This window comes from Schistocerca cancellata, chromosome 6 (genome assembly GCF_023864275.1).
Source record: "Schistocerca cancellata isolate TAMUIC-IGC-003103 chromosome 6, iqSchCanc2.1, whole genome shotgun sequence".
NCBI lineage: Eukaryota > Metazoa > Arthropoda > Insecta > Orthoptera > Acrididae > Schistocerca > Schistocerca cancellata.
Genome location: NC_064631.1, coordinates 132,168,743 through 132,187,387, shown reverse-complemented (window position 1 = coordinate 132,187,387; position 18,645 = coordinate 132,168,743). Strand labels below are relative to the sequence as shown.

The following is an 18,645-nucleotide window of genomic DNA, read 5'->3' as shown; positions in this document are numbered from 1 at the left end:
CATGTCATGGCCTCCACGCTCTCCCGACTTAACCCCATGCGATTTCTTTCTGTGGGGTTATGTGAAAGATTCAGTGTTTAAACCTCCTCTACCAAGAAACGTGCCAGAACTGCGAGCTCGCATCAACGATGCTTTCGAACTCATTGATGGGGAGATGCTGCGCCGAGTGTGGGAGGAACTTGATTATCGGCTTCATGTCTGCCGAATCACTAAAGGGGCACATATCGAACATTTGTGAATGCCTAAAAAAACTTTTTGAGTTTTTGTGTGTGTGTGCAAAGCATTGTGAAAATATCTCAAATAATAAAGTTATTGTAGAGCTGTGAAATCGCTTCAATCATTTGTAATAACCCTGTATATTAAAGGTCATTCACTATCTCAAGAGCCTTTAAGCAACCTGAAAGTTGAACTTGATCTAAACCTTGTCGTTCGTAACTATTAATTTTATCAAATCAATGACTATCAGTAGTCTAATTTACGCAATACAATTTGCGCTCGCATAACGTCAGTCTCCTCGTCGACCTCTCACTTGTATAATCTCGCCCAGTTTTAAATGAACTAATTGACTTATTTTTTTTATAACAAATAAAACTAATCGGCTGTTCGTTGCTTGTTGTTCTCGCTATCAGTAATGACTAACTTAATGTGTCCGCTACTCACCAGACTCCCCGGAGCGGTCCCCGCACAGTTTTACAGTGCCCAGTCTCAGCTCAGCTTGTCCACACGGCAGGCGCAACTCCTCCAGGTCCACCTGCAGCTCACATGAGTCCTGAAACACGCCGACACTCCTCTTCACGCATCCTATAACACGTACTTAACTACATAAAGCTAAAACTGTTTACAACTGAATACCTTACACAGCAGTTACTCAATCAATGCTGGTTGCGAGCTGCTGTCATGAAACTCGCACAACACTCATCGTGACGTAGGACTAGCAGACGATTAGAATCGGCGATCAAAAGCTAGTGCGTAGGCTAAACCCATCCACTGAACTGTGCTATTTGCCGTCCATCCAACGGACGGTTCATAAGAGATGAGCGTTATGGGGTATGATCTTAACAACTGCAGAAGTTTCTGTACTGATCGTCACAAAACTTGGGGAGTTTCTCCTACGTACAGCATTATCAGTTAATTATAATTCTAGATGTTAGTATAAATTCCTTAAAAACTATATTAGACATGCCCATTTTTAGTCCATAGTATGATGGAGTGCTTCTCAAATGAAAATTCTTGCCAGTTGCTATGAAAAAAAGTAAAAACTAATCTTACAAGAAATTTTTGGTGAATATATTTTCTTACTTCGACCCGTGGAAGAAGTCAGAAGCACTAACATATATGAACTGAAAAAAATATGTGAATAATCTCAAAGTTTACAGATGCCTCCAATACATATTTTATCATAATAACATGAAACTATTCCAGTGTAAAAAATAATCGCTAACAAGTTTATAACGCAAAACGTCGTCGCTGATGAATCTGCTCTCTTGTGGACATAATGGAAACTACAGGTGAGAGGACTGTTAACAATAATATAAAATTAATTTTGATAACTGTGGAGACATCATTATTGTACTGTCTCATTTATAACTCGATTTATTTACGAGAGACACCGTGTGACTCAGAAGGCCGCTGTGGCCGAGCGGTTCTAGGCGCTTCAGTCTGGAACCGCACTGCTGCTTTGGTCGCAGGCTCGAATCCTGCATCGGGTGTGTATGTGTGTGACGTCCTTAGGTTAGTTAGGTTTAAGTAGTTCTAAGTCTTTATGATCTTAGATGTTGAGTCCCATAGTGCTTAGAGCCATTTGAACCATTTGAACACCGTGTGACGCAGCGGGGTATGACAGGCATCCCGCTGCAAGGATTAATGACTCGACGACTTGACTTAATAGCAGCGAGAATGTTCCTTATCTCCCAAGGAAATTATATTTTCAGCTATTACAGGCACTTCAACCCATCACTCATTACACAAAGCACATGCTATACAAAATGACCCGTAGTCACTATTAGATCACCGTTTCCCTTGGCGTCGTGTCAGATATATACTGCCTGACAAGAAAGGAAAGGAAACATAAAAAATGAAGCAAATCAGAAGCACCCCGCACATTTCACGGAATTTTCTTATAACCACCCTCCGTAATGCTTGACGCTACCTGTCCGTCAGAACGTGACATGTGCTCGGTCTTGGTTTCACAATCAGGTCACCAACAGTCGACTTGGATGTTTTAAAAGTTTGGAAGTGTCTGTGATGGATTTGTTGCCCAGGGGACATGCGCCGATTAGCCCACATTCGAAGCCATAGGAGCTCTCCGACCAACCCATTCTGTTGTTACTGGTTCTCCTACACTCATTTTATATTGTCCTCTCGTGACATCTGATCGTTAGTTTCGCATTACGTAGGGGTATTCGGTTGCTTTAATCAAATAGTGTGCCAGTGGAGTCCTTTTAGCGAGAAATGCTCTTTGTCTTTGCTAGTCTAATTACACTGAGGTGACAGTCATGGGAGACCACACTACATCGTGTTGGACCAGCCCAGCTTCGTGCAGCAATTGGACGTGGCATGGTTCAACAAGTCGTTGGGTGTCCCCGCAGAAATGTTGAGCCCTTTCTGCGATAGTGTTGCCGGTCCAGGATTTTGTGCACCAACTGATCTCTCGATTATGTCCCTTAAAAGTTCGATGGGATTAATGCCGGAAGATATGAGCGGCCAAATCATTCGCTCAACCTGTTCAGAATGTTCTTCAAACCAACTGCGAACGGTTGTGGGCCGGTGGCATGGCGTTTTTTCATCGATAACATTAAGTCCATGAATGGCTGCAAACAGTTTACAAGTGAGCCGAACATAACCATTCGTAGTCAATGATTGGTTGAGTAGGAGCATTCCGTGTTAATACAGCCCACACCAACACGGATCCACCACCAGCTTGCACAGTGCCTTGTTGACAATTTGGGTCCTTGGCTTCGCAGGGTCTGCATCACACTCTAACCCTACCATCAGCTCTGAAATCGGGACTCATGTGACTGGCCACGGTTTTCTAATAGTCTAGGCTCCAACCGATATAGTCAGGAGCCCAGGAGTGGATGTGGTGCTGTTAGCAAAGATACTCGCGTCAGTCGTCTGGTGCCATAACCCATTGACGCCACATTTCGCCGCTCTGTGCCAAGCGATACGTTCGTCGTACGTCCCAAATTTATTTCTGCGGTTATTTCACACAATGTTGCTTCTCTCTTAGCACTGACAACTCTACGTAAACGCCGCTTGTATCGGTCGTTGAGGGAAGACCATCGGCCACTGCGTTGTCCGTGGTGAGAGGTAATGCGTGAAATCTGATATTCTCGCCACACTCTTAAGACTGTGGATCACGGAATACTGAATTGCCTAACGATTTCCGAAAAGGGATGTCCTATGTTTCTCGCTCCAACTATCATTCCGCGCTCAAAGTCTGTTAATTCTCCTCGTGCGGCCATAATCACGTCGGACACCTTTTCACATGATTCAAGAGATTCATGTGAAAAGATGCCCGACGTGATTATGGATGCACGACGGGGATTAATTGACTCCGAACGTGGAATGGTAGCTGGAGCTAGACGCATGGGTCATCCCATTTCGTAAATTGTTAGGGAATGTAATATTCCGAGAAAAAAATGAAAGCTTCGCCAATCCATTGCAATTTTACACCTTTCCGATACTACCGGCATCTGTTTACGTGCATATCGCTTTCCTATGACTTGTGACTTCAATGTATTATTTCCTCGTTGTCTGTAGTAGTAGCTGGCCTTGGAATCGTCTGATGTGAGTGATATCTTTTTTCCGCGTGACAGACAGCAGTTCCCCCCCCCTCCCCCCCCCCCCACTCTCTGAATCCTGAATCACCCATGTCCACCGTTCTCCTCTTCCCTGACCTCTCTCTCTCTCTCTCTCTCTCTCCCTCTCTCTCTCTCTCTCTCTCGCTCACACACACACATACACGCGCAAGCGCGTATATGAAACTAGTTGTTTTTGCGCCGTAAAACAAAAACAAAAACCACACACTACAACACACCACGGGTTTTTCCATCTAGTAGCAAATGTTTTTTACTCCATCCGCATCACGTTGTCTTCCTGTAATATTTCGATCGTCTGCAGCTTCCTCCTGCTTCTTCGCCTTCACTAGAGGCGAGATTCTCCAGATGTCTCAGCGCTACGCTACGGTCCCAGTGAATGTTTCTCCGTGTGCTTTCTAGCCCTGTCTCTGCCGGTTCCATCCCTCAGGCAGCGAGGACTTTCAAGGGTTTGAAAGCGTGCAATGTAATCGTCGCCTTCTGAAAGTTGAATACGGCTCTCAACCGCCGGTGTTTTTACTGGCGTTCTCGTATATTGAATGCAACAGCAGTAGTTTTCTCATTAAACATGACATTTATAACACAATTTATGCTCCACTTGCAGACTAAACTTATTTGGTTGCTACGCTTCTAACGACGCGAAAGATACAGTGCGTAAAGGAGAAAAGTAAAAAGAGTGAGTAACCAGAGGTGGAGATATGAGGTGTGTGAGGTGGGGAGAGGGAGAGAGATACAGAGCGCCACAAGTCTGCTGTCAGTATATTTCTGTACTAATTAAATTACCCATGTTTTTGCACACTCAACAAAACGCACTGTTAACTATTATTTAATAGTGTACCGCCTTCCTCACTCAATCTCGAATTTTATCTATCCGTCTTACCGCTATTTTCATCCTGCTGTGCTGCAAGGTATTTTGCATATATCATCTGGCTGTGTGCCTTTCGTACCTAGTTTTTACATCAGAAGAACACAAGGCGTCGTATGTAATTGAAATCCACAGAAATTACACATCCGTTCTATGAGAAATTTTAAACCTTTTCCACATATATCCCCAAAAAATTACGATCACTCATTCCATGCCACTGATAGTACATCAGAAACACAGTCGAAAGAGTATGAATCATAGAACGACAGGGAAAGCACTAATATCGTGTAACCCACATGTATGTAATCTACGTTCACAGAACATGAATGAAACCAAATCGGAAATCAAGGCACTTTGACAGTCTAAAGCAGATATCAGCTAACCTGATTTAGATATCTGTGATTTCCCGAAACTGCCGTAGTCCGCAAGCAGATTTTTTGCGGTTCCTCTGACCAATTTAATATCATGTCTCGCAGGTATACTGATGAATTAGGGGAACTAAGGACTTACTCTAGAACAGGTCAGATGAAACCGATTCATCAGTGTTAGTGCGTCTGGCGCCGTAACATGCTTGCAAATTTTAGTTCACATGACATTTCATTTCACCGCAACTACGAGCAGCCTCTGAAAAGTGGAGGAGCAGTTTTATTTTTTTATTTATCTCTGCACAGCATGCTTTATGCCCAATCTTCCTAATGAATATATGTTGAAACGATTATTATTACTTGGGAAGTCATATAAAGAGGGAATTATCGTGTCAGGCACAGTTACCAGAATGAGATTTTCACTCTGCAGCGGAGTGTGCGCTGATATGAAACGTCCTGGCAGATTAAAACTGTGTGTCGGCCCGAGACTCGAACTCGGGACCTTTGCCTTTCGCGGGCAAGTGCTCTACCAACTGAGCTACCGAAGCACGACTCACGCCCCGTCCTCACAGCTTTACTTCTGCCAGTACCTCGTCCCCCTACCTTCCAAACTTTGCAGAAGCTCTCCTGCGAACCTTGCACAACTAGCAAGAAGTTTCAGGCTCAGTTAGTTTATTGAAATGTAACAGTTACTGAGGAGAATAGTTAATAAGAAATACCCCACTGTGTGAGTACACAGAATAAACAGAAATTTATTCAACGTCAACGCATTTGTTGAAAGTAAAGTGGGTGTTTGAAACAAGCGCCTGCTGAGGAAGCCCATACGCTACAACATTCACTGAACGGTCGTCGAGCAGACACTGTTGGTAGCCTCAAGGTTCATATGGACAGTCAGTTGCTCAACGGTTGCATGCCTACTCGTCCGAACACGTCTCCGAAGCCACCGTTCACCCTTGTCATCTATGGCCCGTCATGCAGCACAGTAGATTCGTCGCCGGATTTGGATAGCGTCATTTTGCCATCCACAGTATACTTTAACGACCGCGGAACGGGAATAGCTTACAAAGTTTGTCGTTTCGTAATTTCCTCTATCCTTGCTCCGAAAGCCAAAGCTCTTTTGCACGTGAGACAAATCGTTCAGATTCCGGATTATGACAACTACAGCACTGTTTTCTACGCCCCCGCCACCTTCCGAGGACTTTATATACCCTCCACCTGCGAGTGACGACGAACATAGACGGTGGTCACATTAATGTGACTACTGGACCGTGTACACCCTCTTGCCAAGGTAACGAACAAGACATGACAACACAACTGTCGCTCACTAGTACGAAAGAACTGAAGTGACAAAAATATGAATCATGACCATGGCTTTAAGCAAGATCTGATGGTATCGTTACGCTCCTAAATTCAAACACAGAAGCAAAACACTTGCCAGTCTGCAAAGCACCAGTCACAATCCCGTTCTATAATGCTGCACTTTCGGACCCCGGATCTGTACTGCTCTATAATCGGAACCCGAATCTATACTGCTCCAGAGTCGAACCCTGCATGTCGAAAAATTTTGAGTCTTTCTAAATTGTGACGTCCCATCGCAGACACCCAAAACCAGCGACAGCTAACCGAAGTTCGTGGCTCTTTATCAGAGAAGAGATAAATTTTCGAGTCGAAAATGTTCTGATATGTCCCCGAGAAAAACCCACTCCGTTATATTAATGGCCAATCAGAGATCTAGACTCGTTGTTGATCTATGGCAGAAGAGGAAACACTTGTGCCTTGCCCTTCCATTCTGAATATTTTTTAAATATATTTATCATTTCCCCGAAAAAAGAGTGAGCATTAACATGGTGGACAGGCAAACATCGCTGCCTGTTCCAGGGTGTCGTCTCTAAGCATTACTCTTACCAATTTGAAAGCTGGATTCCCAATTGCATTCCAGTCCAAAATTTAGCGTGCCACCCCTTCCTTCGCATGAGATGCGCAGTGTGCGGGTAGAGGAGGGCTGGGAAGGAGTCACCATTGTGTGAGAAATAAGCAGGCTGATCTCCCAGAATGCACACGAATCAGATGAAAATCCTGTCAGGTGAAGATTACACCAGACGGAAAGCCCTATTATTTTAATAAAATCCGACATCCTTGGTCTTTACCATAATACACGATACACTCACACTAAAGTAACCACCGCAGACGTTCGACGTCTACGTGCAATAGCCAGCCACAGACGGCAGGTGGTAGCACTTTTTTTGAGGTTATAAAAGGCGTGTCGGGAGCGACGCGGAAAATAGTGCTTCGCTGTCGTAATGCTGAAACGGAGTCATCTACCTTGTGGGGCCCTGCCCACTCGTCTCTTTTAGGGTGCTTAAAGGCCACCTATACAACAATTCAACCAAATCACAATAATGGTGTTTATTGCAATAAGGTAGATTGACAATACTAAACACTGGTTTACAATGCCGTGTCGCAAGCAATTGGCTACATGCAAATAATCAATGTCTTTCGCTACATTGAATATCCATGCAAGTAATGGATATGGATCACAAGTAACAGTTCTTCTGGTGCTCTCTTCTAGTCCGGGGCTGCTAGTGTCATCTACTAAAAATGTAAATATCGTGTGATTAGGGCCTCCCGTCGGGTACACCGTTCGCCAGGTGCAAATCTTTCCCTATGACGACACTTCAGCGACTTGCTCACCGATGGCGATGAAATGATGGTGATTAGGACAACACAACACCCAGTCCCTGAGCGGAGAAAATCCCCGACCCAGCCGTGAATCGAACCTAGGCTCTTTAGTATTGAGTCTGCCGCGCTGACCACTTTTCTTTTTCTTTTTTCTTTTTCTTTTAATGCCATTTTGTTCGTTTTAGTTCGTTTCATCTGCTCGGGGCGGACGTCGCAAGACACCCGTCTCAGTTCGTCGTTGATCCATTAACTCAGTTTTTTTTTATTACAGAAGGCAGCTAACCCTCTGACCGAACACGCTGAGCTACCGTGCCGGCTCCACTCAACTACCGGGGGCGAAAGTGTCTTCCAATGTCCGACCGAGGCTGGCAGGAGCGGTGCATATATTCTCTTCTTGTAGAGGCCGCTCCTATCGTGATGCGGTCCTAGTCAGCAAACTATTGCCTGACGTCGTTTCACAGCCTTCTCTGCTCTTCCGTTCTTCATCTTCGTGCCGTCGCTTGTCGTTACACCGGAACTTATCTGACATCCAAATGGATTATCATTGGCTTTCCTGTCAAGGGTAGAAGTATTTCCGAAACCGGTGCGTCTGTAAACTGTTCATGTTCCGCTGTGGTTTAAGTATAGAGCGCATGGCAAAATGGCGCTATCCAAAGCCGGCGCCTAGGCAACTGTCTTGCACGACCAGCCCATATGACAGGAATGAACGACAGCTTCGGAGATGCGCACGTGCGAATAAAAATGCAACTCTTGATGAACTGAGCGCTAAGGTGAACCAAGGGGCTACCAGCAGCGTCTTTTTCAACGGCGGTTGAGCGAACTTTGCAGTGTATGGGCCTGTGCAGCAGGCGTCTGGTTCATGCACCCGTGTTCACTGCTAGTCATTGACGATGTAGGCTGGAATTTGCACGTCAATACGTCCACTGAGTCGCGACTAGCGGCCTTTCCAAGTGAATCACGTTTCATGCTCCATGGGACAGATGTAAGGCGTGAAACGTCTGGAACCAAATTCCTTCGAACAATTGTTAGAAGGGTTCCGACTGGAGGGCATTCACTGCGTGAGCCAGTAGATCAACTCAAATAAACACCTACCCTTGTGGACCATATTCACCCCAACATGCAGTTTGTTATTCCTCGGCATGATGGCACCTACTAGCAGGACAATGCAGCGTGTCACACATGTCGCACTGTACATGCATGGTTTGAAGAGCATCAGGGTGAGTTTACTGTACTCCCTTGGCTTCCAAACTCCCCACATTTAACCCAGTGGATAATCTGCAGGACCATCTCGATCGGGCCATTCGCGCCACGGATCCTCCACCGAGAAACCAAGTGCCGCTGGCCACGACACGGTTCCATAACCCTGTCGGTACCTCCCAGAACGTCTTTACTCTCCCTGCACGTCTCGCATCGGTCCATAATGCAGATGGTGGTTATTTAGGCTTTTGACAGGTGGTCACCTTAATATGACGGAACAGTGTGAGGAGGGTAATCTATTTATATATAAGTAGTGGGAAAGGAAAAATCTAGTGGGATGATCGCAAACGGAGTTTCATGTCTGCAAAGGAATGTCTCACTCAATGTGCTAAAGTTAGACATATGAAAGAATCTTCGTATGTGCACTTTATTAGTTTATCTCTTTGTTATCCGTCGTCAGATTGAATTGCCATATTAGCTGCTTTGCCAAAGGAATAAGGAGTGCGGGGCCATACCAGTGAATACAATGACACACTTCCTTCCGAGGAGCTTTACTACCTTTGCAAGCGAAGGTGGCGAGTGGCAAAGCAACTGAACTCTTAAGATAGGCAGAAAGATATGTGAGAGAGATCTGTCTGGTTGCTCTCGAGCCAGCCGCTGTGGCAGAGCGGTTCTAGGCGCTTCAGTCCGGAACCGCGCTGCTGCTGCGGTTGCACGTTCGAATCCTGCCTCCGGCATGAATGTGTTTTATGTCCTTAGGTTAGTCAGGTTTAGGTACTTCTAAGTCTAGGGGACTGGTGACCTCAGATGTTAAGTCTCATAATGCTTAGAGCCATTTGAACCATTTTTGTTCCTCTAAATGTGTGTGAGTAAATGTGACAGAGTATTTCGAAGATGCCTCAAGCAGGGCCAGAGTACAAAGAGATTTGGGTTTGTGTTATCAGCCTAAGATGGAAAACGTAGAAAGCAGAGAGATTCTGACTGGTGACGGAAAAAGAATCAGGCTGTCACTCTAGGATCAGGCTGTCACTCTGCTCCTAACGGTAACATTCCCTCCACAATTTGTCACCGGATGTATGATCTGAACAAGGACGCCTTCCGACACTCTTGTGCTGGTTCCCTGAAGCACTGGACGCTTGTAGTAGCGATCCACTAGCAGATGGACAGTTGTATTGGTGTTACCTGCGTTAACTTGAAATCAGTGGTCGGCAAGCATTCGTGCGACACGCGGTTCTCAGAAAACACTTCTTCAAATGGTTCAAATGGCTCTGAGCACTACGGGACTCGACATCTGTGGTCATCAGTCCCCTAGAACTTGGAACTACTTAAACCTAACTAACCTAAGGACATCACACACATCCATGCCCGAGGCAGGATTCGAACCTGCGACCGTAGCGGTCGCGCGGTTCCAGACTGTAGCGCCTAGAACCGCTCGGCCACTTCGGCCGGCAAAACACTTCTTAAGAGTGCACTTTTCCTACTCAGTAATAACGAACCTTATTACACAGGCAGTAACATTTTAAGATGTGCCTAATTTTAATAGAATCGGTGAATTCGGCAGTACGGTAAGTGAAGTTTATTTTCTGGTACTTAGGCCTACAACTAAAGGACGTTGTCGACTCATACCGTTCAGCTGTTATCGTATAAATTTTGAGAGGGCAGTAACATGGGATCCTCAGTGCGCATTGTAGAGACCATCATCTTCAAATGTGGTGCTTATTTGTAGCAATTATGAAAAGGAAGGAGACTGTACACACTTTGTTAACCCCATTTCCATCAGCTTCAGCCTAAACTTATTTTATAGGTAAATGAAGTACCTGAAAAATAAATATTTTTAATCGCTTGTTCAGTCATTTAAAAGACACAATGAGGACTGCATGCTGTCCAAACGACGCAAATATAGACGAGATTGCAAAAAAGGTAAAACATTGCAAGCGTCGTTGATCAACATTTTTATTTTTGTAATTAACTTTGCTTTGTAATTGGAATGGATAAAAATCCAGATTCAATAACATGGCTGTAGCTTTTTTTACACAGCGCTCATTGGCTTTTTCTCATTTTGAAGGTTTGATATTATTGGCGTTACTGGCCATTGGAAAAATATAATTTTCTTTTCAATGATTCAACAGGTTGACCTTGCATAAAAGTACTTTAAAATCAATTTCAGAAACATAAGTGCGCTTGTCCAAGATTCGTTTTTATTACTGGTTCAAGATGATCAATTTACTAACGAGTCCCTTTCTTTCCTGCACCATTGATATGCACCTGTCAAGTGACATGAACATTATATGACTGCACAAGACAGGAGAACTTCAATTTCACAGGGATAAGGTGGAATGGGATTGCTGTTTTAGTTTACGCAGAACTGATCAACTGACCCTTACGCTATTTTCTACACTCGCAAATATAGTGGCACACCGCATCGACGCCTCATGCTATGACAAGGATTATTGCAGTCAGCGCCAGTACTCGATCCGCATTAATACACCACTAAAACCCTGATCGTTGTCAAAACGGCGCGTGTCAGCATTCGACGACTCCCATGAATAGATCCATCGAAATCTATTGTTAAACGGGCGTGCGGTAAATTGAAATTCTTGTTACATATATTGGAGGAATTTAATGTTATAAACATGGCTGTTTAGTGTCAGCAAGTGCAGAATAATTGTATTCGATGAAGGAGTCATGCGTAGGTAGGATTATAATACGTCGGGGATTAGCAATGACAGTTCTGACTTTTTAGTCTTGTTCAGGGTTGCAAAAAGTTCGTGTTTCGAGAATTTTACGATCGGCGAGTAATTTTTTTTTTTTTTTTTTTGACTTGGATGTTTCACATCGCGTTTTTAAGCGTTCTCTTACGTCGTCTCTTTTTCAAGCGCTGACCTGGATGGGGAGTCATTTGGCAACAATGCAGGGCCAATGTGCAATGCGTTTATGTTGTCTAGACGTTTTTGATCATTTTATCTCTGTTCGTTTTTTCTCCGCTCGTTTAGAGATGGGCAAAAGAAAGTGTGTGCTTAATGCTAACTTGGAACAAGAATACAAATTTTTGAAACTGTATAATGATAGTAACAATGAACGTGTTTATTGCACACTATACGCTGGAGAATTTTCTGTTGCACAGGAGGGAAAGGGGGGGTGGGGGAGCTACATAGTTATGGTCAAACACCACGGAGGGTGCACACAACACGTACTATATTATGCTTCTACCTCTCACACAAAAAGTTCTGAAGCGAAATCACATCCGCCCAACGTGTACATGAGCTGCAGCACGGCTCCACTTATTGTTAGTAAATTAGTCGATGGTGTCAATACTGTGCCTCATCACAACATCAGAAATTATCTCCATGGCCGCCCAGAATAGGCCAACAGGTTATTCTACTAGTAATCTTATTCATTGTTCACTGGATTCAGGACAAGCTCAGTAATCAAAGGCTGATCAGTGCATGTGAACATATGACTATATTGCCGAGTCTCGTCTTCACACTCAAGTTATGTAATGCACAGAGATTGACAAAATTTATAGATACCAAAAACATAACACGTTACCATACCCAATACGTAGTAGGAAAACGGTTGGCACTCAAAACAATTTCCAGTCGTCTTGGAATGGATGAATACTGGTCCTGTATGGTTTTCAAGGTAATCTTATGCCGCTATTCCTCTAAAACGATGAGGGAGGCAGATAGTGATCACGTACCCATCTTTCCAAAGCAGATAACTGAAGCTCAATAATACTGAATTCTGGCGGCTGCCAGGGGAGATGGGACAATTGTTCCTCGTGCTCATGTAACCAGTCCTGGACGACGTGAGCTATTTGAGCAGAGGCCTTGTCGTCTTGGAACACAGCTACACCATTGAGGAACAAACATTGCACCATGGAACGAAACTGATAAGCCAAAATAGTCGTATTATTCTTGTCAGTAATGCCAACCTTGCGTAGAATCTCTGGGGCACATGGAATAACTCATTATAGCTGTCAAAATCCTCACTGAGCCACCACCACATTTCACTGTTGCTATACTGGATCAGAAGTTGAAAACAGTGTGAGACAAGAATCATCAGACCAAATGACTTTCCTCCATTGCTCCATGCTCTATATTTTATGGCTTGAGCACCACGTTTTCCTGTTATGGGCATTTTCTTCACTGAAGTGTGGTTTTGGAATTCCTGCTCGGCCTGCAATTTTCTGCTCATGGAGGTGCTTTCATGTTGTTCTGGTGCTGAGAGGATTTTCAAATGCAACATTCAGTCCTGAACTAATTTTGCAACTGTTCTCTCCTTCTTTTTCGTCACAGTCCTGTTCAATGATCGTCTGTCACGAGCACTCAACACACACTTCCATCTGCGTTGTGTTTTAGGTGATGATCTTTTATCTGCTTTTCCTGTACACAATATAAATCATTACATGGTGCATCTTTTAACACTTTGGCTACCTTAGTTATGGAAGCACCCAAGTAGTAGAGCTATAGTAACTTTGGCACACTTTGTACTTTCATGACCTTGAAAAGTCCAAGTGTTTGAGCAGATTGCTTACTTTCAGAGGCAGGGATCAATTACCTTGACCTTATGATGCAATCATATCGCCTCCCTCATCCCTCTCGCATCTTCCCAGGCTTTGTCTGCATCCAATCATAGTGCAGTATTAAACCAAAAGTCCAATGAAATATGCAAAATACTAGAAACAGTCTAATTGTGACAGTGCAAGCTTAAGAAACTCCCATTTCTCCAGTCTCCAATCATGCATAGCACGGTACTCCTTATTTCCAACCAATTACAGCGCAGTATGAAAACTCAAAGGTGATGGAAACAGACTAATCGTGTGTTTTATACCACACATCCCCATCTCTTTATCTGCAACCAGTTAGAGCATATAGCAAAAATAGATCGAGTTACGTAATTTACATGCAGACCACTTGCGTGTTTTATACTCCATGCCTCCTCCATCTCCAACAAATCAGAGCATAACAATGAAATGGTGTGAAATTACATTATTTCTGATATACACATCAAGTCATGCCCCTCCCCATCTTTATCTCCAGAAAATCACAGTGCAGTATAAAAAATCCAAGAGATGATAGAAACAGACCAATCATGTGTGTTTGATACCTCCCCCTTCCTCTTTTTCCAACCAATCACAGGGTATCACTTAAATGATATGTAACAATGGTGACATATATGTAGAAAAAAATCACATAACCTCCACTTGAACATCAAAAACACACACTACTTCCGATGTAAAAGCGGCAGCAAGTTACGTAATCAACAAAGTTAAGCAACGTCAGGTGTGGCCAGTACTTGGATGGGTAACCGCCTGGGTATGCCGCATGCCATTGATAATTTTTCCTTTACCTTTGCGTCAGATGGGGCAGGAGATGTGGTGTATAAAGTCCCAGATCACCAATCTTTGCACCAATGCGGACTGAAGTTACAGCAATTTATGATAGTAACCCCCTGGATAATAAAAAAGGTGGGACATAGTTCTTAACAGCGTGAGTGATCACCACGGACGGCACTGTGTACTCTGCGACGTGCTCCCATACCGGCCACAATGAGTCGCACACATACTGACTGGGATTTAAATCGGGGAAACAAGTAATCAGTCCACTTGCCGAAACTCCACTTGTTGCAAAAAATCTTTAACCTTTACAGTTCGATTCGGTTGCACACTGCCATGCATAAAAATGGAACGAGGGTCAAATGCACTCCTTGAAAGATGCATATGGGAAAGGACTGTGTCACAATAACGTTGACATGTGTTCCTAACTTCATTTTTATGGATGACCACATCGAACGGCGCAAGTGGAGGATCTCTTGGAAAGAGACGATATCCGGCGAATGGACTGACTTGTCTATTTCATCGATTACGTGTGGAATGACGTGGGATGAGGTATTGTAGCACGACCACATGCACCAACACCCATTCAGCAGTTATACCGACCACGCTGGTGGAGGAATGGAACGCCCTGCCACAAGAACTCCTTACCAACCTTGTGGCCAACACGGGAGTACGTTGGGGAGCATGCAGCGCCCTCCGCGGTGATCCCACTGCGTATAATGAACCACGTCGCACCTTTTGTGATGCCCAGGAGACTATCATACACAGTGATGACTTCAGTGTAATTATTGTCTTTGAATAATAGTGTCACTTTACACTGCGTATTTTTTTCACTTACCTTCCGTACTGTACTATACTGCAGCAGTATTTTGTATGTATGGGCCGAGTTTCGTTGAGCTATGTTGCTTGGCAGTGACACATCATGCAAAAGGTGCTTTACCCCTTAAATTTTGCATACCAATGAACCGTGTGAGGCTCGTGTTCGTACCGTTTATTGTTTAACACCTTGTCTTTGCGGTACTGTCGTCTCATTTCTTATTCGATTTACTGGCGGCACTAAGTTGCTGGCTTGCCTGCCCGTGAGTGGCAGCAGCTGCGGTCGTGTTATCTTTGGAGCGACCGTTAGTATTTCCGGTTGGTGTGTGTCGAGAGTTCAGTCGGGACGGAGCGCCAGTGAGGTGCGGGCAGCCAGTACTCGCCGACCGCTGGCGACACACGTGAACTGTCCGACGGAATGAGACTGGACCGGCAACGACCGTTGGTTGGTCGTTCGGTCGATCGTATCATCGGGCGACGTGAATTTGATCTTTTGACTGTTTCTGGGCCTCGTCAGCTGGTCATCTTGCTGGACCAGGGTCGGTTTCTTCCTTGTGCAGAGAAGTCGGCTTGCCAATGGGCAAGAGTTCCCTCTGTATGGTTGGGTCCGAGTCAGTGCGCCCGGGTCGTCGTGTCTCCGAGTTCCGAACGGACATCAAGAAGTCGGGAGGAAGTAGCAGTGAGGTCCGGACAGCCAAGTCTCTCTGGACCGTTGCCGACACACATGACTTGAGTGGTGGACGACCTTGGTTGGTCGTACGGTTGGTCGTCTCATCGGGCGACGTGTATTTGGTCGTCAACCGTTTATGGGTTCTCTGTGTGTCGACTTGTGATTCGTCCTTGTTGTTGCACAGTGATTGTTTTTAGGATTGTTCGAGTACTTGTAGAAGTTTTTTCATGGAACTGTGTCTAGTTGTGCGATTTCGACTGAGCAATTATTTTAATGCTGTCTGCGTACTGGAGTAACCAGTCGGTCGGTTGGAACAGAGCAGCGAGGAAGTCTCCGTGGCGAAGTTATTATCATAGTGGCTAAATGGCTCTGAGCACTATGGGACTCAACATCTTAGGTCATAAGTCCCCTAGAACTTAGAACTACTTAAACTTAACTAATCTAAGGACATCACACACACCCATGCCCGAGGCAGGATTCGAACCTGCGACCGTAGCACTCCCGCGGTTCCGGACTGCAGCGCCAGAACCGCTAGACCACCGCGGCCGGCTTATCATAGTGTTCCGCAGTGTGTTTTTCTTCGCCGTGTTAATGCTGTCCGGTACCGCATTTAGATCGACACCCTTTGGTGTGGAACATATTTTTGAGTGGTTATTGTGCCTTGGCTCTTTTTAGACGCTGATTTTGAAAACGTACTGCTGCCGGTATCTTCGCCTTTGGCTGATATTTTCCATTGTCGTGCCGTTGGTCGGCGGAAGGCTATCGATAAGGTTCTTGGTCGGTCCTTCAGCCGTCCCTGGCTCGGGTTGCCATCTGATTAGTCAATCTTATTCTTGGCTGCCTGTTTCACCTAAACTTATGTTGCAGTTACCTCCTCAGGCCGACCCTTGGAACACTTCCAAGCACCATTGTTCTGTTGTTACGCTACGGTCGCAGGTTCGAATACTGCCTCGGGCATGGATGTGTGTGTGATGTCCTTAGGTTAGTTAGGTTTAAGTAGTTCTAAGATCTAGTGGACTGATGACCTCAGATGTTAAGTCCCATAGTGCTCAGAGTCATTTGAACCATTTTTTTGTTCTGTTGTTTTTAGATTGATTTTCCTTTAGTCTCAAGTACTGTGCAAGGCCTTCAGCCGATTTAAATTAAAATTTCAAAATTCACTTGTTTAAAACTTAAAATTTTCTTCTCTGTCTAAAATTCTTGTTATCCAGGCCTTAAGCCTTGAGTTGGCTGGCTCTGAGCACTATGGGACTTAACTTCTGAGGTCATCAGTCCTTTAGAACTTAGAACTACTTAAACCTAACTAACCTAAGGACATCACACACATCCATGCCCGAGGCAGGATTCGAACCTGCGACCGCAGCGGTCACGCGGTTCCAAACTGAAGCGCTTAGAACCGCACGGCCACACCGGCCGGCGCCTTGAGTTGTTCTATGTTCAGTATGTGGCCTTTAGCGAGCTTTTATGTCAAAATTTTTTAAATAAGGCCTTCAGTCATCTATAATCAATATTTGAAATTCACTTGTTTAAAATCTTTTAAATTTTCCTGTCTATTGGAAATTCTTGTTATCCAGGCCTTAAGCCTCAGTTCTTCTATGTCTAGTGTGTGGCCTTCAGCCGAGTATTTACGTAATTCTTTAAGTAAGGCCTTCAGCCACTTTTATTCTTCAAAGCAATTTTAATAACTTGTGTTCCGGCTTTCAGGCGTATTGTTTTTGAATCCTTCTAAGGACATGTGTGATTAAGTGTTTTTAGGAAAATAAAGTTTGTGTGTTTTGTGCAAGTAAAAGTAACTGATCTTGACCCCTTTCCACAACCGTAACCTGATCCGCTCTGTCCTGCGAATCCAGATTTCAACCAATGTACAATCATTCCCTTCGTACCGTTCCATGAAAGTTAGCACGATCGCACGGAATTCTCATCAGTCACATTACAGACCTTTTTACTAGCACCCTGGTAGTTTTTATATCGAGCGTTTGCTCCCTGCATGTGCTGTGACCGTCCCAAACTGTAGTCTAATTACGATGAGCAGCAGCCCTCGGCAACGAGCAACAGCACGCCGCCATTGCCCTATACACGGCGCAAACGAATCTTCACTGGGCAGAATAATTACAATATTAATTGCTTTACCAGTCATCAGTTTCTGGTGGCTGGCGGTATTTTAGGCTGCGCAGAGGCGAGTCGTGTTTCGCCTGACACCGCCGGGACGGGCTGCGGCAGGCAGAGTCTGTGGAGATCCTGCCCGCTCCACTGGCCCGTGTGATCGCGTCCCGCTGCGGCACGCTGCCGCGCCAACCCATCGCGCAGCAAGTGATGGTCGTAGGTAACCTTTGTCAACTTCTCTGGTTACCGAAGGGCTGCCAAGTGGATTCATTGTATGTCGTGTAAGTATCTGTGAGGTAGAATCCAGAAAATAGACTGGCGGGAAAAATCGCAACTCCAAACAATGATTAATGTATCGTAATGAAATTTAGGGAATAGATTTGCCTACATAACATATTTGACTGATTGACATTGCAAGATCACAGGTTAATGTAAGTACGAGATAAGCCATTGAAAATGTGAAATGCTGGTAATTTACATCCGCTGTAACTGCCAGAACGGCCTTGCCGCAGTGGATACACCGGTTCCCGTGATCACCGAAGTTAAGCGCTGTCTGGCTTGGTCGGCACTTGGATGGGTGACCACCCTGGCCGCCAAGCGCTGTTGCCATTTTTCGAGGTGCACTCAGCCTCGTGATGCCAATTGAGGAGCTACTCGACCGAATAGTAGCGGCTTCGATCGAGAATACCATCACAACGATTGGAAGAGCGTTGTGCTGACCCCACGGCCCTCCTACCCGCATCCTCCACTGAGGATGACACGGCGGTGGGATGGTCCCTGTAGGCCACTCGTGG

The 18,645-nt window shown here is 44.9% G+C and overlaps 1 protein-coding gene across 1 annotated transcript in view; it reads right to left on the bottom strand.

The window, feature by feature from the left end:
• Positions 1–18,645, bottom strand: part of LOC126191002 (uncharacterized) — a 132,612-nt gene that overhangs the window by 25,463 nt on the left and 88,504 nt on the right. Inside the window, exon 4 of the mRNA XM_049931684.1 lies at positions 661–769. Coding sequence (XP_049787641.1) covers positions 661–769 — 109 coding nt within the window. The remainder of the gene's footprint in view (positions 1–660; positions 770–18,645) is intronic.